The 20,479-nt window shown below is 46.5% G+C and overlaps 2 protein-coding genes across 2 annotated transcripts; one reads left to right on the top strand and one right to left on the bottom strand.

Annotated features, from left to right (window-relative positions):
• Positions 1-1,046: 1,046 nt before the first annotated feature.
• Positions 1,047-3,748, top strand: MAD2L1BP (MAD2L1 binding protein). The gene is made up of 2 exons (XM_086745251.1): positions 1,047-1,463; positions 2,102-3,748. Exons 1-2 carry the CDS (start codon positions 1,047-1,049, stop codon positions 2,630-2,632), a joined length of 948 nt encoding a protein of 315 aa, XP_086601377.1. The 3' UTR covers positions 2,633-3,748.
• Positions 3,749-4,373: 625 nt separating this feature from the next.
• LOC104486566 (epoxide hydrolase 1) lies at positions 4,374-16,277 on the bottom strand. Its single transcript, XM_086745249.1, has 10 exons — positions 16,232-16,277; positions 14,819-14,842; positions 13,683-13,896; positions 12,740-12,920; positions 11,716-11,946; positions 11,225-11,354; positions 10,069-10,283; positions 7,141-7,249; positions 6,689-6,814; positions 4,374-4,801 (listed from the first exon to the last, which is right to left on the bottom strand). The coding sequence occupies exons 1-10, from the start codon at positions 16,258-16,260 to the stop codon at positions 4,600-4,602; spliced, it is 1,461 nt and encodes a 486-aa protein (XP_086601375.1). The 5' UTR covers positions 16,261-16,277; the 3' UTR covers positions 4,374-4,599.
• Positions 16,278-20,479: the final 4,202 nt, after the last annotated feature.

Below are 20,479 nucleotides of genomic sequence, written 5' to 3'. Positions count from 1 at the left end.
TCGGCACCCGTCCTGACTGACATCGGGGAGCCAGAACGTTTTTGAAGGTGTTTGGCATCGGAGGTGCCTCGTAACTACACAGAGGCACAGAGCAGTCCCAAAGGGCCCCTTCAGCTCCTGCCGAGGTGGGGGCAACAGCCAAAGGCCCTCTGGCAGTGCGCCGCATCCTCCCACCCAACTTTTCACCAGTCTCCAATGCCCTTGCCACCAAGCCTCGTTTTTTTTCTCCTCCGCATCCCCTGGGGAAGGGCGACGCTTGATTAGTGTTTGTAAAACTCTCACACTCTTGGGCGCTTTTGCCAGGCAGCCGAGGTGGCTGTAAAGTAACCCGGCCCGCCGTCACGGCCGGGGAGCGGCTCCTCCCGCCGGCAGCGCCCGCCCTCCCCTCGCCGCGTTTGGGAGGCAGCACCCAATGGGGCTGCGGCCACGTTGTTTCCAAACACAGCAGCTCCCACTCACCGCAAGCTCCCCGCCTCCGCCTCCCAGCTGCGGGAGGTGGAGAGCCCGGCGGCGGGGCGACGGCAGCTCCTCTCCAAGGGACCGGAGCCAACAGGGCTGACAAGGCGGAGGCGGAGGGAGTTCAGCGGCCCGGGAGCGGCCGGCGGGGCCTTGCCCCCTCACTGCCGTCCATCCTGCAGACGTGCTCCGGGTGGGCCCCAGCGCAGGGCGGCCGGAAAACCAGTTTCCCTGTTTCCCGGAGCCCCCTGGGCAGCCCTGCAAGGAGGCAGCCGCAGCTCATGGCGCCCGGGCTGGGGCGCTGGGGCACCCGGGCCCGCCGCGGTGCCTCCTCGGCCCGGTGGTCGTTATCCCCACCAAACACTCTAGCAACGGCCCGTATGCTTGCTCCCGGTGCGGCTGCCGAGCCCGGAGCAGGAGAAGCGGGCCGGCCCGATCAGCCTACCCCACTCCCCGTGCATGGGCTGGGCTGGGCTGGGCTGGGCTGGGCTGGGCTGGGCTGGGCGGGGGTGGGGTGGGGTGCCCAGAGACCCCCCTCCTGCCGGGCCAAGGCGAGCGGCCGGGCAGAAGCCTCACTCGCCCTCCCCAACATGGCGCCTGCGCCGCCGGAAGTCGCGCGGGGCGTGCGCTCCGTTACTCCCATGATGCTCCGCGGCGGCGGCCATTCAAATCCCAACCGGCCGCCGTTGGCTGGGCAGAAAATGGCTGCCTCTGGTGTTGCGGTAGTTCCTGCTCGTGCTCCCACCCAAGCGAGCTCTCCCACGTCCCCGCTCCTCATAGCTGAGGCGCCGCCGGCCCTGGATTGCGGTAGCGGGATGAAGACTCGGCGGAGCGGGCCGGCGGCGGCCGCCTCTCCCCCCTCAGTGTTCGTGGTGTTCCCGGGTGCTGTAAGCCGGGAGAGCTGCTGCCGCTTCGCCTGCGAGCTCCTCAAGCATGTCCTGCACCAGCGGCACCAGCTCCCGCTGCCCTACGAGCAGCTCGCCTACTTCTGTCGGCGGGCGGCACAGGTGAGGGGGCCGGGGCAGCGCGGAGGGCGGCCGGGGGGGGACCCCAGGGGGACCCCTGGACCCAGAGGCGGCCATGCTGCAGGGGCTGTGGCGTTTGAGTTTTGCCTTACGGCCAGCTATTCTAGCTCAGGAACTCGTGTTTTACTGTGTCAACGGCTTCTAAAGTAAAGTGTTATAGTAGCTGTATCCTTAAATGTTACCACAACTTCATTTAAAATAAAAAAAAAAAGCTTTATATTAGGCTGCTAAAGGCCTCAACAGGTTACAGTTTTATTGCTGTGCTCAAAGCATGTAACTGTTTAGTTTGTTACTCAGACAACTCTGAGAAAAAAAAAAAGATAATGTTAAGTGGTGTTGGAGTGATAGCTGACCTTTAAAAGACAGAGCTTCTAATTCTTGTAGGAATTAATCAGTAGTGTTATTCAGGTTCAGACTGGGTAGCTCTAGAGTACCCTGTCACGTTTCTATTAGATCTCCTGATGCTGTATGTGGGTACCTGTATCTCTTAAAAGGAGCATAAACCCCTTTAAACCTTCCTGGACTTCTGGGGATGGGATGAGCCGTGCTTTCTGAAGAGTGTATTAGGACTAATGTGTTCTAATAATGAAATGTACTAATTTTTTCATTTTGTTTTTCAGGATGGAGATGTGATTAAGAAGGCACCCTCCATGGACCTGGCAAGCAAGAAGTGCCGGCAGGTGCTGACGGACCTGGAGGCAGTGCTTCAGCACTTGGAAGTAATGTTTAGTTTGACACTGGTTCCTCGACTTCTCATTTTACTTGGAGGCAATGTCATGAGCCCCAGGGAGCTCTATGAGCTCAACTTGGAGGGTATCTGGGAGGGCAGTGCTGAGGAGAGCCTGAAAACTGCATCCTGCGTTCGCAAGCTCTTTCACTCACTCTTCGTTGCGGATGTCTTCAGTGAACTTAAGGCTCTCCCTGTCATGGGCACTGTTGTTATGCTCCAAGGACACCGTGATTGTGGTGTTGATTGGTTCCGGCCCAAGCTCGACTATAAAGTGCCGACCCGAGGGAGGAAGCTAACTGTTAACTTGTCCTGTGATGGAGACATCAACGTAAGTGCCTCGCCTCCTCAGCATATGACTTCTACTTGGGAGGACTACGTCTGGTTTCAAGCACCAGTGACACTTAAAGGCTTTCATGAATGACCTGTGCTCTGTAAACTTTAATGGAATATTGAATAACCTTTGGTGCTGCTTTAAGTGATAGTAACTTTATCAAATGTAACCGCATATTCTCTTCTCCAAGGCATCTCCTGCCTTCCTGTAGCTCGACTGTGTTAATCTGTCTTCATCTCCTGCATTGTTCTTGAAAGCAAATACCCTTTAAGGCACAGTTGCACACAGATACAGTGATTCTTTAGGGACCTGAGTTGTGGCACAGGAGATGATTTAGTGTGTTGGGAATAAAACTTTCCTGCTGCATGCTTACCGAACTGGCAAATACTGGATACAGTCTTCTCTCTCTCCTGAGTTTTAATGTGGCCATTTCTCTGGTAATAATTAGTACATTAGCTGATTGCTTGGACTCTAGGTAATGTATGTGAATACACTTGACCTTCACTGTAAAGGCCACAATTATTCTTACCTAGCCTATGCCTGTAAAAGGAGACCTTTCCCTGCAGTCTGATCAGGCTTGAGTACTCGAGTGTTTGCCCATCTCTTTGATAAAATTAGACTTCCCTATAATTCGATTTCAGTTACTTAATCCAAAGAGTGGGACTTCTCAGCAACTGGGAAGTCTTGTAGCACTGTCTTGTACTGGTGATGAAGAGAGGCTGAGCAGTCCTGTGAAGGCAGGGAAGCACATATTCCTGGTTTTTTACTAACATTCAGTCCAGCAGCCCTGACTATCAGTTAGAGTTAAAAGTAAGCAGTTTCTGCTCTAACCCTTTTCAGAGGAAGTTAGGACTCGTGCCCCAATATGCTAGCTTATTCTCCTGTAAAACAACAGCAACAAAAAAGTTAATTTCTTGCTTACATTTACCTCTCAGAGTCTTAGACTTGAAGTGTTTCTGAAATGTGAAGAAGAGCTGAGGGCAGTGTGATCAAGTTCAGCACTATCTTTATCTGTCAAATTCCTGTTCGAAGGCAGAATACATTACTTGAAAGCAGAACTTGAGCACTTTCTTCTGGCCTAGTGTCTGGTGCAGAATGGGACAAGGAGGGAGGGAGAGAAACCCTTAGAGCTCAGTGTGTCAGAGCTAGATACCTGCTGGAGTTACCTTCAGTCACTGGGTATGTGTCTGTAATATGATGAGCTTAATAGCTCTATCCCATTTGAAGAGAAACTCAAGCCTACTGGTAGTGAGGTTCCTTGCAGTTTCTTTACTAGCAAAAATTGCACGATGGGGTGGTAAAAATCCTTTAAAAGGAGGGTAAAGGTTGAAGTAACCCTCTACACTTGGTGCATGTTTTAACTTTGACCTTTTGGAATGGAATGAGATTACAGAACTAGGAGTAAATTAAGTTGATATGTCTGAGCTTGGAGAACACTAGGAGTGCTCTCTGCCTTACTATCCATTAACAACTGTTTACAAAGCATAGTAACTGCTAAAGCTAGCTCTAGAGGAAAAACTGCTAGAATGAAGAAAGCTGCCTTATGTGCAGCTTGCCCACTTGAATATAAATTGAACGTGGGAATGGTTGTGCTCAGGAGATCAAAGCTCTTTATACTTTCACCCAAGCTGCCTGTAATGCATATTTAAGAATGCTAGCACTCAAGTATTTAAAGAAGCTTTTGAACAGAAGCCTTAGTTCTGAGGAACAAGGGGCCAGTTCCTTTCTATTCTCTTCCCCAACTGAGTGCAATGTTACTGCATCAAACTGTTTACGTACTGTGTTATACTTGAACTATGGATGCAGCAATGATATGGTGCCAGGAATGAAAGAAGACAAGATGCTTTTTTTTTTTTTTTTAATCACTCTCTTTTTGAAGAGCTTTACAGCTTGAGTAACAAATTCAGTACTATAATCATTATCAAAATAAAATGCTGGTTTCTGTATGTGGTTACACTGGATTTATTTAATCCCTCAAAGTAAAGGTTCTGCTGGTGGCAGAGCAACTTGCTTCCATTTTATAGAATCATAGAATCATAGAATAGTAAACTGCGGGTTCACAGCTGTTCCACCTTTCTGACAAAGTGCATGATGTCTTGTGCCAGAAGCTTTGGTTCCTCAAAGGCAGCAAAATGCCCTCCACGTGGCATGTAAGAGTAAGTGACGATGTTCTTGAAGACCTCCTTTGCCCAGGCACGTGGTGTATGTACTATCTCCTGAGGAAAAGCTGCAATCCCTGTGGGAACATGTACTCCAACCCTAGAAGACATGAGTTAACTGCATTTTTGAAAGAAGTCATGGGGAAAGTCTATAAAAACCTGATTCTGGTAACTGCCACAGTCAGCTGGAGAAGTTTCACCACAGCAACCTGTTTTGTGGTCTGTACTCTGCTGAAGAGCTTCACATTTATTTGGATCTCAGATATGGAATTTATTTATGGAATTTATTATTAGCAAGATTGGAAAAGACCTAAAAGATCATCCAGTCCAACCATCACCCATACTTCTCAGCTAAATCATATCCCTCAACACAACATCCAAACGTTTCTTGAACACCCCTATGGTCGGTGACTCCACCACCTCCCTGGGCAGTGCATTCCAGTGCCTGACTACCCTTTCCGAGAAGTAATTCCTAATGTCCAGCCTGAATCTCCCCTGGCGCAGCTTGAAACCATTGCCTCTAGTTCTATCACTGTCTACACAAGAGAAAAGGCCGACCCTTAGCTCACTACAACCTCCCTTCAGGAAGTTATAGAGAGCTATAAGGTTTCCCCTGAGCCTCCTCTTCTCCAGACTGAACAATCCCAGCTCCCTCAGCCGCTCCTCATAAGGCCTGTGCTCCAGACCCCTCACCAGCTTCGTAGCCCTCCTCTGAACGCGTTCCAGGGCCTCAGTGTCTTTCTTGCAGTGAGGGGCCCAAAACTGAACACGGTACTCGAGGTGCGGCCTCACCAGTGCCGAGTACAGGGGGACAATTACCTCCCTGTTCCTGCTAGTAACACTGTTTTTGATGCAAGCCAGGATGCCGTTGGCCTTCTTGGCCACCCGGGCACACTGTCGGCTCATGCTCAGCCGAGCATCAATCAGTACCCCCAGGTCCCTTTCCTCCACACAGTCCTCCAGCCACTCCGCCCCAAGCCCATAGCGCTGCCTGGGGTTGTTGTGGCCGAAGTGCAGGACTCGGCATTTGGTCTTGTTGAACCTCATCCCATTGGCTTCAGCCCAGCTCTCCAGCCTGTTCAGATCCCTCTGTAGGGCCTCGCTACCCCCAGGCAGATCCACACTCCCAGCCAATTTGGTGTCATCTGCAAACTTACTGAGGGTGCACTCAATGCCCTCATCTCCTTGAGTTTAAGAATGTTGTACCCACAGATGTGTAAAGTAGAGCCAACTGTGCATGCAGTTCAATCTTGAAATATTTCAGATTTTTAAGCTTATCTTGTTTTGTAGTTCTGTGATATGTGGCAAGATGCCACAGAAAGTCAGAAATGTTTACTTTAGAATTTATGGTGCCAGCATAACAAACAATTCTTTCAAGAGGAAAGGTAAACAAGTTCAGTCTACAAAGAAAGACTCCTGTTTTTTTTTGTATGATCAAACACTTGGAGAGTTCTGCTCAGCTGACCATTTTCCTGGTCAGCCTCTCTTACAGTCATCTTAAAGCCAGCAGCTGTTAGAAGGTGCTTGTTTCAAGGTGGTTTCCAGTACTGCTCTCCAAATTGCTTCCACAAGTTTGTGCTTAACAGGTATAGTTCTTGGTTTATCCACCAGTAAGCCATATCCTTCCTGATTCAGTTTAAACTTTGCTTTTAGAAATGCTTATTATTTTCTGTTTTGTTTTTACTGAACTGAGCCACAGATTGCATTTTTTTTTTTTTGTGAATATCGACCTGTATTTTGAACACAAACAAGCCTGAATACACTTTGATAAGTCTTCTGCATTACCTTGGCCACAAGCTACCTTGTGTGACTTAGAGGTTCAAAAGAAGTGACCCTTAACTATATTTATCAAAAGAAAATAAGAACTTAGATTTTTTTTTTTTCCCCCAACTAATAAATTTGCTGTTGTCAGTCATCTAAAAGTTTATACAGGCAAATATGGTTCAATCTCATTTGCAAATTTCTCTTACACCTGCTGCTTCATTACCTGGCAATAGCAGTTAGAGCAGGATCCTTGGAGATGTTCTCCTTGTAGAATCGCATTGAGGACACAATGGAGGATGTCACCCAATAAATCATCACATTGGTCAAAAGGTCATCAAGACAGTATTTGCTGTTGAGAGAAAAAGATGAAGAAATGTAATTGGAAGCTGTTTCTCAATATGCTATATTGGGCTCATGCCCTGAAGAACAGTTGTTCCTCTTGTTCTCCACTCATTTTCAAGCAGCAAATTAATTGGCACCCATGTGCCCAGAGCAAAACTGTCCAGTGCTGAAGCAGTAGCAGTCTGCTCTAAGTTTAAACCACTACTTGTCATGCGTAATCTTTCATCCTTAAAATTCAGCTTTGACTGGCCAGTCTTTTACCTGTCACCTCATTAGTTCTCATGACTCATTCTTTTGATGAGTCTTCTCACGGAAGAGCATCTGTTTTCTTACCTTTCCAAGCCTCCATCATCTTTATGCAGAAATGATTTATCTGTCCAGGTGGAGAATTTCTCCAAAATATATGCAGCAAGCCCCACAGGGGAGTCATTCAGTCCACAACCTAATTCAGGAGAAGAATGGGAGAGCTATTACAGTTGCCTGGCATTGCAGTACTTCAGTGGAAGTTAAACTGGACTTTCATTAATTATTTAGAGTTTTCTATGAGAATTCAGTAGAGAGTCTGTATTTTACTAGCCCCGGTAGTACTTCATTCTTGACAAATTTACTCCAATGGAATTCCATCTGTAACTGACAGCACTACAAACTCAGGTAATTCCTATACAAAAAAAAAAGCTAAGAGCTAAGAAAGTCCTGTTGGCTTCTTGGTGATGTGTGGCAGAAGGAGCAAATTCAGATGTAAAGGGATTACACTCTGAAAAGAAATTTCAGATAAAATCTTTGGGAGCACTGTCCTTACGATGGATAACCAGGACCCTGAGTGCTGTTCATCACTTTTTATCTAATTTAAACAGTGGAGTGTTGTGTATCTGTTATCTGTTCCTGCCTTTGTGGAACACTAACAAACACAAACACAGCAGGTACACAGCACATTATATCTGTGTTCTTATCTGTAAAATAGGGATAGGAATTACTGCAGTAGGGATATTGGCTTGCCTTGGGAAAATTCCTGTGCCATACCCTAGGCTGTAGTTTTATAGTATACTCAGTGTTGTCTGCTCTCAAGCGTATTTTAGTGTGACTTTAACACTGAGGGACTTTGTAGAAGATGACGCACAACATGGTCTCGATTTAATAGTGAACATAGCTAACGCAAAGTAGGTTTCTGCACTGGTACAACAGCTTCCCCGCACTGGCAGGCCTAGAGTGATTCTGCTACAGATCGAAGTCATGTAAGTGCTTTGACCGGCAATGGTCAAAAGGTAGAACAGGTCAAATGGTAGAACAGGCTAGGATGTGCCAGCTAGCATGTGACCTGACTGGAGGTGAGCATTTTCTTGGCTGAAAGCTGCCTCTGAACCACCGTATTCCGTGTCCATAGGTTAGATGCTCAGAAATGTCAGTCTTGTTGGCAGCTTATTAGTCATTCAACCTGGACCACATTTTAGGTACCACAACTTGTGGTGAGAAAAAATACTATAGCTTTGCTTTAAGTGTGCCTAATGAGAACTAAACTGATAATGTTGGTATTTCCTGAGACTGAGTAGGGAATACATTTTTTTTTCCCCGATTAATTTTCTACATTTCATCATTTTAGTGTGCTGCAAAATCCCTGCTCTTCTTTTTCCATGTTGAAGAGTCCTAAACTACGTACAGTGCTTGCTTACTTCAGTCTTTCTTTTCTCCCCTTCCTGTATTCTGCTGATTCCAGAATATATTTATGAAACAGGATGAACAGGGATCCAACAGATTCTGAATATCATGGATTTAGTGTTTTGTCTTTGTCTTGCTTTCTTCAAGAGTTTGTAAGATTCTCTTAAACTCTGAGCTGGCTGACATTTCGAAGCGCTATCCATGATTCATGGCCTCATATGGCAGCAACCAAACGAGAGCCCATTGTGATTTTCTTCCTCTACTTAAATTGCTTTGGACTTTGTTGACATCGTTTTTTATTGGCCAGTTTAATCAGCCAGTCACTTAAATGTTTTTGCAACTCTCTGCAGTTATCTTTAGATTAAACCCAGACCCTGGCTAGCTGTCAATTTTTCACTTAACCATTAACTTTTATCTGTACAGAATTTAGGGTCATGTTGAAATGTACAGGTGCCAGCACAATTTTTGTGATACTCTCCCTCCTCTGGAAGCTGCTTACTTATTCCTATGCTTGGATTCTCATATTAGCTAGTTATTAATCCATTAACTTATTTCTTTTCCTAAGGCAGTTTAATTTCTTTAAGAACATTGGGGGAGGAACCTCAACAAGACTTTTATTGGAAATGAAATACGTTCCATTACCGGAGCCACAGTGCTCTGATTCTGCTAGAGCTCTGATTTTTGAAGCATGATTTCCCTGTGATATTATCACCTGTAAATCAATTCTCCCTTTTAAAATAGTTCTGCTCGTTTTCTGATCAGAGGCTAGACATAGTGGTCTTCATTCTTTTGGGGCTAGCTTCACTGTTTGACTCTTAAAAAAAAAAACAACCCTAAACCCCTGTCTCCCAAAAGGAGACACACAAGATACAAAACCTGGTATCTTGTTTGTCTCCTTTTATTTCTTTGGTATTTCAATCTGTTCAAGCAACAGACTAGGGATTAGTTGACATTTCAGTTTGAGTTTCTTCTTTTCCAGCAAATTTCCAGGATGGGGTGCTATTCATTCTATGGTCTCCACATCTGACACCAGTCTGAGCCAGCTCTGCTCTCTTTCCTGATGAGGGATTATTTCAATAAAGGGATTATTTCAACCCCATAATCCTGCTAGTGGGGAAAGATACAAATAATTTATTTAACTTTTCTGAGATGGCCATATCTTTCTTCAAACTTCTTATCTACTGGCCCCACTATATCAGGCTTCTGGTTTTTCAGGTGTTAGTGCTGTGTCTACCTTTCTGCAAGTTTCACATTGCACTTGCTTATGAGATTTTTCTTATTTTCACCCACATTTATTTCTAGAAGCTTCAATTTCAGAACCGTGTGCTTTAATTTAAAAGTAATTCCTTTCTGCAAAGGAATTCTTTCCCCAAGAGAAGTGCATGCCATTTAAAAGACCTTGAAAAGTTATATTTGTAGTCTCCATCTTTTTTTTTTAAGCTGTTCATTTTAACTTGCTTTTATGTAGTTCTTGTCCCCATGTCTTGCATTCAGTCACCAGAACTCATTGCTTCTCAAACATGGTTGGCCTTTGTTCAACTATAAGTTTTTATATAACATAAACAGTTAGTATACAATGTTCATAGTGATATAGAGAAGGTTCATTACCTGCAGTGTCTGGTTTGGTGGCTTGGATGTGTAAGTATCCAGACTCTCGCAGAAGTTCATATACATTCTTCTGCATGAAAGGGTACGTCCGTTTAACATCTTCCCTAGTGAGGCCTACAAGCCATGGTACATAAGCCCCAAGCATCACAGAAATCATCCTTCTCAAACCTTGTCTGTTGATGAAGATGAGATTCAGATGAAGCCCTTTCACAGATCTAAAAGTAAGTTAATGAATAGAAGGTTAAATCAAGTGATTTTTTTGTTTCCAAATTTTCTAGAAAATAAGTGTAACTGGGGCTGTGACAGAAGCATTTCACTGAGACAAATACATAAAACTCTTCAGGTTCATCATGAGTAAAAAACAAAAGTGAGTTAGAAATGGTACAGCTAGTGCCATCTCCATCCAGCTGTGCCGCTGGTATGATGTTAGCTTTAGGTACTTAGTTTCTGGATGTGGCATATCCATGCTGGTAGCTCCGAGTGTTGATCTTACATTGTTCTGTGCTGTAGGGAACAGGCTGCACTGGGTATTTTCTGAAAAGCCTGAGTAGGTCACATGTGGCCACAGTGCTCTGGGTGCTGTGAAGCACAACTTCAATCGGTAACAGTGAGCTGCTCAGCCTGCAATCTAACTTCTGTAAGAGCTTTTCCACTTTATCTGTTCTCTAACCTAAGCATGGCTGTGGTGCTTGCTTTTCATTAAATGTGAAACAAAGAGCTATGACACCATATTTTAAGGAAGTTATTGTGTCTCTTTTCTGATCAGTCTCAACTCTGCATTTTAAATAGGAAAGTCCTATATTTCGTGGTACTGTTCAGCTGCTCAAAGGCTGAGCTCCTTCCTTCCTTTTCTCCCTGCTGATTTTAAATTTATCTCCTTGAGGTCTCAAACCAAAATGGAGCAGAGTTTACTTCCACAGGTAGTGAAAGAGAAGGAAAACAGCACTGAAATTTAGGAAGTGTGAGAACTGTGCCAATATCAATGCAAAGCGTATTAATACAACTGAATGCACAGGAGTGGGGATGTCCCTGGAGGAAACAAAGCAGAAGGGGATGAGGGGCAGGGCAAACAGAAGGCAGGAACAGGACCATGGAGCCAGAAGGTGGGGAAAGAATTGGAGGCAGCTTTTCTGCACTGGTTCCCTTTGCTACTCACTGTGGCAGCATCTGAGCCATGATTGTGGTAATCTGAGACCCCCAGTCTCCTCCCTGTAGGTAGTATTCCTTGAAGCCCAATCTGTTCATCAGCTTATGAAATATCCGGGCAGTTGCTATGCTGTCAAAGCCTGTAGGTAAAGAGAAACACAGGAGACCTGTTTGTTCTAGTGTTCATCTCCTGGCCAAAGATTGTGGCCTGATAGAGGCATGTGAATATGCTGCTGTGTGAAGGCACAGTGTGCTATGGCGCTATGCCTCACTCCTTGGCAATAAAGTGAACACAAGATGATAGAAATTCAGTCGAAAGTGGAGAAAGTGGAAAGTCGATCCGGCTTCCACCTACCATTGCCTTCCAAATCTCCACAGCCAGAGCAGAGCCTCAGCCACTTGGTCTTAGTGCAGAGCCAAGCATCTGCATTCACAAACTGCAGTGATCTGGGGATGGCTGAGGTGTTACTCCAGAAACCTTGTGATTCCAACAGAGCTTACCTTTCTGGTGCGGTGCCTCTGAGAAACCATAGCCTGGGATGGACGGGCAGATGACCTCAAACACCACATCACCCTCGTTCAGGCCGTGCCCAGCTGGCTCTGTGAGTAGGGGGATGATCTTGTAGAACTCGTAGAAGGAGCCGGGCCAGCCGTGGACCATCAGCAGAGGTTGAACAGCTCGACCATGAGGGACGTAGGAGGGTTTCACGTGGATAAAATGGATATCAATTCCTGCCACACATCCAAAACAGATAAATTAAAGCTCTGGTTCCATCACAGTTTCTGCCCTGGACTCTGAAGAAGGGGGGTGGCAAAATTGTAATTAGTATTTGTAGCGGAAGTTACACAATCAACCCATGGCAAGAAGATGCTTAGCTGAAAGGGGATGCCTGGCCTGGTACCTATGTCTCATCTTTTTCATACAGACAGAGGTATTGATCCCAGCCCCAGATATTAGGGTCACAGGAGATTGACCATCCATCTCTTGAGAAACTGGTCTCACAGTATATAAGTAGAGCTGCACTTAAATAAGTAGCATAATACAGGTAAGACACATGCAAAAACATGAAAAAATTACAAAACATGTGGGTAATAAAAAGAGAAACAGGAAAAAGTAAGTGCAAGATAGACGTTTACCCTGCAGATCATTTGCCTAAAGTCTGGCTAACCTCACCTGGCTAAACTGGGTGGTGGTGGGGGAAATTCTAGCCCCAAAGTCTGGGTAAATTTTTAAATCTTTAAAGGTGGCTTCAATATAATAACAGAAGAAAACCTCATCATTAGTTAGCACAGGTTCAGAGCCACATGAAACCCGTCTTGACGCAGACCTAATCTTATTGCCATTGTGTAATGGTCTTAATCTATTGAAGGTTGTTAATAATACAGCCTCCAACTAGTGATATTTCACTCATACCATTAAGCTGTTGTGCATACTGTTGTCTTAACTACTGTAACCTCTTAAATCCCCCCCTTCTCTCCATGCGTTTCAGAGCAAGACCTGCTCAAGCCATAGAGACTCTTTCACCTTCAATGGTGGTTTGGAAATGGGGGTATTTGTTCAGGACTTCCACTTGCTTGCGCCAGTCGAATTGGTTCCTCCAGTAGGCCACCACCTTCCTCAGATAGCTGGAGTTGAAGCCATAGTGGAAGGCAGCCCCTTCCAGCGGTGGTGCGTAGCGGGCCTGCTCCAGGCGGCGGTGCAGGTCCTGTGGGGGAGAGCCCTTCTTGTGAGGCTGGCCAGCTGCCCACGTGTGCCCTACACCAGGGTGGGCATGGATCCTCTCTCCTGGCTCTGTTGGCTTTTCTACCACTATCTGGGACACCACGAGCCCTCCTGAAGCAGTGGAATATTCTGCATGACCCCCTGAATCATTTATATGGGGAATATATTTTTCTATATGTTACCAATTCCTCTAGGGCACCCAGGAGTACTGGGTCCTACTCTTGCCTTGCTGCTAACTCTCTTTAGGGTTTCTGGCACTAGGAGCTTGCTGGCATCACTGTCTGGGAGAAGAATAAGAAGCTCAGCCTGAGCTGTCCACTGCTAGTTGACCAGATATGTAGGAACAGGCAGAAAGGGACTGCGACTCAGTCAAGACTCCGTCCCTCTTCCCTTTCCAGCCCTTCCCCCTGTGGAAGCCCCTCAGTCCTGCCCCACTGGTACCACTGCTGTCCCAACACCCTCCCACCCCACTCTACCAACCGCAGACTCAATGTCAAAGTCTGCTGCTCAAAGCACGGCCTCTCCGCAGAAGCACCCCCAGGTTGCATGGAGGTTCTGTGGTCTCAGAAAGTCTTTATGGGACATTGTATTGAATTTGAGCTCAAATTCTGTTTATAAAGGGCAGTGAGCCAGAGCATCATCTAGTGGTGCTAAGTAGCTGCACTGCTGCCTCTCTGAAGACATCACCTTGAGCAGTGAGGCACCTTGCAGATTTCTGCCCCTCCCTACAGTACCCCACTGGTACCTCAATTTCTTGGTCGGACGTTTCAATCTTGAAGGGACGGATACTTTCATCTTCTTTCCCTTTTAGGGGTCTTTCACCTGCACCCCACCATCCATCGCCCATTTCAATAGTCTTGGTCTTGTGTCTAGACCTCAGCCAGTAAACTAGCATCCCTCCAACCCCCAGGGCAGCTGCAGGGACCAGGACTGCATTCTTCTGAGAATATTCAAAAGACCTGGAGAGGTATAAAATTGTGTTCAGCAAGAGAAATGTCAAAGGTACAGGGACTATGCTGAGGCTTGTATTCACATCAGTTGGGCCTGAGCAGTAACAAATACCTACAAATTGCATGGAGTCAGCAGGGGAGGTTTCTGTTATTTTTGATGCTCACGGGCATGATTTGGGGTGGGGTTACATCTACCAGTGCTTCTTAGGGACCTCAAGTCCTTGCTGATCAAGACTTGCTGATCACAAGGCTTCCTCGGCTCTCACCTTGTGAATCAGAGTACTCCAGGGGGCAGAGGTCAATAGGATATGGGCCACTCTATTTTAAGGCAGGTACTGGAGTGAATGGGATAGTAGCAGCTGCGCTCCTCCAGGAATAAAAACTGCACAGACAGAATGGGCTGAGGAGCAGGAGAAGAGACAAGGGTCTTCAGCTGCTGGAGAGAGCTGGATGTGCTGGAGATGCCTCTCTTGGCAGTGCTTTATACATAGCTCCCCTACAAATTCAACAATCTTTTAGGGCAACACTGGCCCTATGCCATAGCTCTCTACAGGTAAGTGTCTCAGGTTGTCTGTCTGGTGCCCCTGTTTCTGTTCTAGACAGCAAGGTTTCAAACTTTCTAGAAATATGGGAGCTAAGTCACTGGAGTTGATTTTAACAGACAGACAACATGTTTCAAAACCATTCAAACACTTGAGCAATCAGTCCCAAATGTAGTGCACCTTCCTGTCCCTCTGACTTGTGCCTCAAGCTCTCCAGCTTCCCTTGGGGATTACTAGAGGTGTCTGGGGCTATTGCAGGGGCCTGCAAAAGGGACTGTGAATTAAGAGTTTGTTGTCCTCATATAGAGTAAGGAAGGGACTATGCTGTGCCCCAGCCAGGATGCTAATAAAAAGTGGAGACCTCAGCACAAAGCAGCTATTTCACTCACCTGATCCGGGATAAGATGCTCTCCCTAAACAAGTGAAAAAAAAAAAAAAAAAAGAAAAAAGAAAAAAGAAAAAAAGATCCTTATAATCTGATAGTGTTGTCTGAATGGTACCAACCCTTCTGCATGGTGTGTACAAAATCACCTGCCAGCACTGTTTACTGCCCAGCCATGGGATCACAAGCTGTTTAGCCACCAAGCAATATCTGACATTATTTTTCCTACTTTTTGGATGGGGGGGAGAGAGAGACGGGGGGGCTCAGAGCACTGCCTATGCACAAGGAGACTGTGTTTCTGGGCTGCGTTTTAGCTAGATAGTTTGTTGCCAAAATATTCCCTCCTTCAGCACAATTTAGATAAAAGGCACTAAACAACTGGGTAGGTGTCCTTGCGGTGTTTCATCCTACAAGCGGCCATGTTACTTCAGGCAATAAAATAGTTTATTTTGACTGCTGTGCAGCGATACGTGCACAGCCTTGGCAGGGGACTTCCAGGCTCAAGGGTTATTCTGCTGCCCGGCACGCGGAACGCTGCAGGGCTGGCAGGAAAGGCTTGTGGGACCTTTCCCTGTTCAGAGTTCAGCGAGCTGTCACGCCTTTGCTACTTCTAACTACTCTTTACTGGATACCAAGCTTTTACGTCTCATCTGCCTGCAAGGAAAAGAAAACATCCTCCTTAGTTCTCTTTCAGCCTGGTAGATTCTCTTGCAAGAAAAGAACGGTCTAAAATCTTGCAAAATTAGAAGTGACGAGAAAGTCTTGTTACTCTGCCTTGTGGAAGGCATCTAGATTAGGGAGCTCTTTGGTGTCATTATTAGGATACCCTGAGACAAAAGAAAAAAAAAAAAGACATGAAACTCCATGAAAAACCAAGTCCACTGGGTGTTTCTTTTTACCCAGTATAATTTCCCACTGTTGCCTGTGATGCAGAACCTGATGTCTGTACTGGTGACCCCAGCAGTCACCAAACCAATTTGGTAACGATCTCTGAGACAGCCTACGTGTGACTTTTAAGAAGGTATTTCCTTAGACTGCTCCCAGACAAGGAAGAACAGGGCTCCTAAGAGCAAACAACATCAGCTTCCACCTTCCTGGAGGCTGAGCAACTTATGCAACTGGTAATAATATCCTCCTGCTCTTACATCCCAGAGTTTAGTGAGTCAGAGGCACGAAACCAGTTATCATGGCAATAACTCAAACTCGGCACTGCTAACAAAGCAAGCATGCTCCAGACGCAGCTCTCTGAGCAATACAAACCAAGGCTCAGTCTAACAAAATCTCCTCCCCACTCGTGCTAAGGAGAACTCAGCCGCACGCTCCCACCCTCCGATGGCGTCGTGACCCTGCAGGGGCTTTCTCCCACCCCAACCCTGGGAAGCCCCGCTTGGAGTCCCTCCTTCCTGTGCTGAGAACTCACCAGGCATTTGAAAAGAGCTCCAGACCCATGTCCGCTCCTTCTCGCCTGGCCTTCAGAGCGAAGCAACCCAGGTATCTCCTCTGCTGTTTTTTTCTCTTCCGTAGTGACGTTCTCTCGATAACAATGCAAGTCACATCATTCAGTAGTGCCACCTATTGCCTAAGCGTGCAGTTGCAAATGAAGTTCAACAGAGGCAAATGCAAAGTCCTGCATGGGCAGAGAATAGTCCTGTGCACCAGGCATGGGCTGGATGCCAAATACACAGAAAGCAACTCCGCGGAGACTGGCCTGAGGTCCTCAGCTGAGCCTGAGTCAAGAAGGTGACCTTGCAGCAAAGGCCAGCTGCATACGGGGCTATACAGCAAGCATGTTAGCCAGCAGGCCGAGTGAAGCTCTCTTCATTGCTCTCTTCAGCACTTGTGAGACCACATCTGGAGTGCCACGTCTAGTTCTGGCCTTGCTGGTAGAGGAAGGACTGAAGTGAGCCCACTCGTGGTGGTGTGGGGTCACCAAGCTGCCAGCAGACTGGAGCATGTGGCGTATGAGGAGAGACAGAGACCTGGGCTTGTTCAGCCTCTAGACGAAAAGGCAAAGGATGGGAGTTTATTGCTGTCTACAGCTACCTAGCAGAGAACGTAGGAAAAATGGACCCAGCTTCATCTTGGAGGAACAACGGTTGAAGGACAAAAGGCAATGGATGCAAACTGCAACAGGGGAAATTCTGGTTAGATGTGAGGAGAAATTAGTTCACTATGGAGGTATTCAGAAACTGGGACAGGGGCTCAGAGGGGATATGAGATCTCCATCCTTGGAGGCATTCAAAATTTGACAGGCACAAGGCACTGAGCAACCTGACCCACCTGCAGCTCCTCTGAGCAGGAGGTGGGACAAGCTGACCTTCAAGTGTCCCTTCCAACTTCTGTATGATGGGGCTCTATTCCATGTGCACCTGTGATTTGCAGCAGCCAAAACAAAAAGGAAAAGTTAAGTTTTTAATTTTCCACAGAAATCAATGTTTTGTTTTAGCTCAAGGAACTAGATTTCATCTCCCTCATGGTCAGTAAAATCTTACTGTATGAAGGCTTCTCCTTCTTAAATTGTTGCACAGTGTCGTTGCTGTGCTTTACTCTGGGAATAGCTATATTTTACTGTCAGAGGAGATGATTCCGATCTCCATGCAATGCACAAATTGAAGTACCATCACCAGTGAGATCTGTGGTGATTAGGTCTCATACCGCTGTTAGTTCATATGCAGCCACTGTGCCATCACAAAGAGCCGTTAGGAAGAAAAGCCTGTAAATTCTTCATTTGGTCAAAGTTCAATTTAGTGCTCCATCATAGCTATTTCTGGTTGTGTCCATCTGAGATTACTTATTTTTAAGGTCCCATTTCCCAAACAAGACCAGCTCTCTTGAAGCGTCTTGGAAGACAGTATCCCTGATTGCAGAGGGATTATAGTCAGAAGACTAGAGAATTATTAGCAACAAGAGGAAAGAATGACAACCCTTGTGGAAGGTGCCAGGCTGTGATGTCTCCAGGAGACAAAAGAAACCTTGGGAATATTCGATTTCTTACATAGCACTGGGAAAAAAAGCATAAGGGCTAGTGGAGGAAGGTCTGGCTTAAACATCTGAGAGTGAAATTATCTATACCAGGAATGTGGAAAAAGAGCCAGCAGAACTAGTTAAAGCTGTAGAGAAAAGATACAAGTTGCTACTCTCTGTCTAAAAGACTTGGGAGAATCACAACAGCTTTTGCTTAAGATGTAAGTGGAAACACTAAGGCCATTAAGACCCTGGGGCTAAAAGGCAACAAGGCCCCACTGATAAATCTGAAAAGAGCTGAGATGCCAGGATCCCATCTACCGAAATGCAGGGTATGTGCAGGAGTTCTGTCTGAGTGCTGGTGGGCAGGGATCAAAGGGTCCTTGAGGAAACCTTGCCCTGGGATGCTGCAGCAGCTTGTCAGTGGAAAACAAGGTTTTTTTTCCCCCTCTGTCTTACAACCTCCAGTGGAAAAATCCAGGCAGAAACTGCTTGCTGGAGTCAGCAAGGCTGCCTTCCATGAGATTTTGATGCATGTCCCATAAATGGAAAGGGGAATCCCGCAGGAAAGGATGTGCAAAACTATATCAGAGCATCTCTCTGCACTGGGGCAGGGTCTCTTATCTTTAATGACAGACGTCTTGGCAAACCTGTTTTTAAAAAGCCTCTGTGGAACACTATTAGAAAGATTTCTGCCTCTGTCCTAGTGCTGTGATTTTGCTGCTATTCTGGCATGGCGAAAAAAGAGGAGAAAATAACATTTGATATACTGTACTTCACTATTGCAACTCCGTCTAAACTTCCAGCTGCTGCCATCCTTCAGTCCCTCTATGACTGGCATAATTTTCTAAAGGGATTTCACATGTTTCCATTGCACAAATAACGTACTAAAGGAGAACTTGTTTCCTCTGTTTTTCTCTTGCTCTTGTCACTGATCTGCAGAATCACCCCTGCAACAACGACAGAAAATGCCCACATGGAAATGTTACCGTAATGTGGGGTTTTTTTTCAGCCGATTTAGCAGCTGGATACGAGCAGGAGGAGCCGAACACAACAGAACCTGCCTGCTCTCCAAGGCTCATTCACTAATGCTGGTGCAGTGTGACCTGCTGCTGGAGAAAGCACCCAGAGGCCAAGCAGCGGTTCTGCAGATACTGGGTGCCCTCTAGTGGGAAAAGGGAGCTGGCAGTACCCGTAATAACACTTTTCCCCATTTGGGGCTTTTTTCCCCCTATTTTGAGCTTTCTGCTCGTCTCGTTGCCAATTGCATCAATCATAATCCAAGCCTCATAAATACTATTAATACCAAAACCTGAGACACAGGGAGGAAAGTTGGTGTTTTCTGATTATGAAATGAGCTGATGAACAGGGGTAAGAGTGGAGCATAAAAGATTTGAACGCAGCTGTTTTATAGCTGGAGATGCCATGGCAAGGTGGAAATGATTATTCTGACCTTTAGAGCCATTGCAAGCCCCTTGCTGGGATTTATGGCCTTGGCTGTAATGGTCTGCCCTTCACCTTACGGCACGATGGCTTTGCCACATTATTTTCCTTTTGCATGCACCAAACCAGGTCACTGTCTTAAGAACATTACTAGAGAGCAAATAGCGCTCAGTAACAGGGGATCTTTATGAATATGGTCTCCTGACTTACACCAGGGACCAGGTCTCCCCTTTTCATTTGGTCAGTGGCCACTACCGGTGATCTGCTGGCTGGTGGTTTTGCAGGGCAGAGCAATACCTGGAAGCTTCAGATCTCTCCTGTGTTATTCCAGGCTCCTGCAACCATACATGCCCCATGGTATCACTCTGTTTTTAAAGGAAGGTCCCTGAGGCTAACAAAGTGTTCCTCTGCGTGACTGGACCTTTGCTCCCACAGGGCAAAGACACTGAATGCTGTATTTTCCAGCATGACTTCTGAAGGGGAATGATCTCCACAGTCTAACAGGTCAAAGCTGGGAGAGGCTTGAGAGGTGGGCCTGTGCAAACCTCATCAGGTTCAACAAGGCCAAGTGCAAGGTCCTGAACATGGGTGAGGGCAATCCCAGGCACAAATACAGGTGGAGCAGAGAATCGATTGAGAGCAGCCATGAGCAGACAGACTTGGGAGTGCTGGTTGATGAGAAACTCAACATGAGCTGGCAAAGTGCACTTGCAGCCCAGAAGGGCTGCATCAAAAGAAGCGTGGCCAGCAGGTTGAGGAAGGTAATTCTCCCTCTTTACTCTGCTCTTATGAGACCCTACCTGGAGTACTCTGTCCAGCTCTGGAGCCCCTGACATAAGAAGGACATGGACCTGTTGGAGTGGGTCCAGACAAGGGCCATGAAGATGATCAGAGGGCTGGAGCACCTCTCTTATGAGGACAGGCTGAGAGAGTTGGGGTTGCTCATCCTGGTGAAGAGAAGAGACCTTATTGCAGCCTTCCAGTACCTAAAGGGGGCCTTCAAAAAAACTGAGAAGGGACTTTTGACAAGGACATGTAGTGGTAGGACAAGGAGTAATGGTTTTAAACTGGAAGATGGTAGATTTAGATTAGATAGAAGGAATAAATTCTTTACTGTGAGGGTGGTGAGGCACTGGAACAGGTTGCCCAGAGAAGTTGTGGATGCTCCATCCCTGGAAGTGTTCAAGGCCAGGCTGGATGGGGCCTTGAGTGACGTGGTCTAGTGGAAGGTATCCCTGCCCAGGGCAGGTGGGTTGGAACT

This window comes from Chlamydotis macqueenii, chromosome 3 (genome assembly GCF_036417535.1).
Source record: "Chlamydotis macqueenii isolate bChlMac1 chromosome 3, bChlMac1.mat, whole genome shotgun sequence".
NCBI lineage: Eukaryota > Metazoa > Chordata > Aves > Otidiformes > Otididae > Chlamydotis > Chlamydotis macqueenii.
The sequence above is the reverse complement of the archived record's forward strand: the minus strand, read 5'-3'. Positions and strand labels throughout refer to the sequence as shown.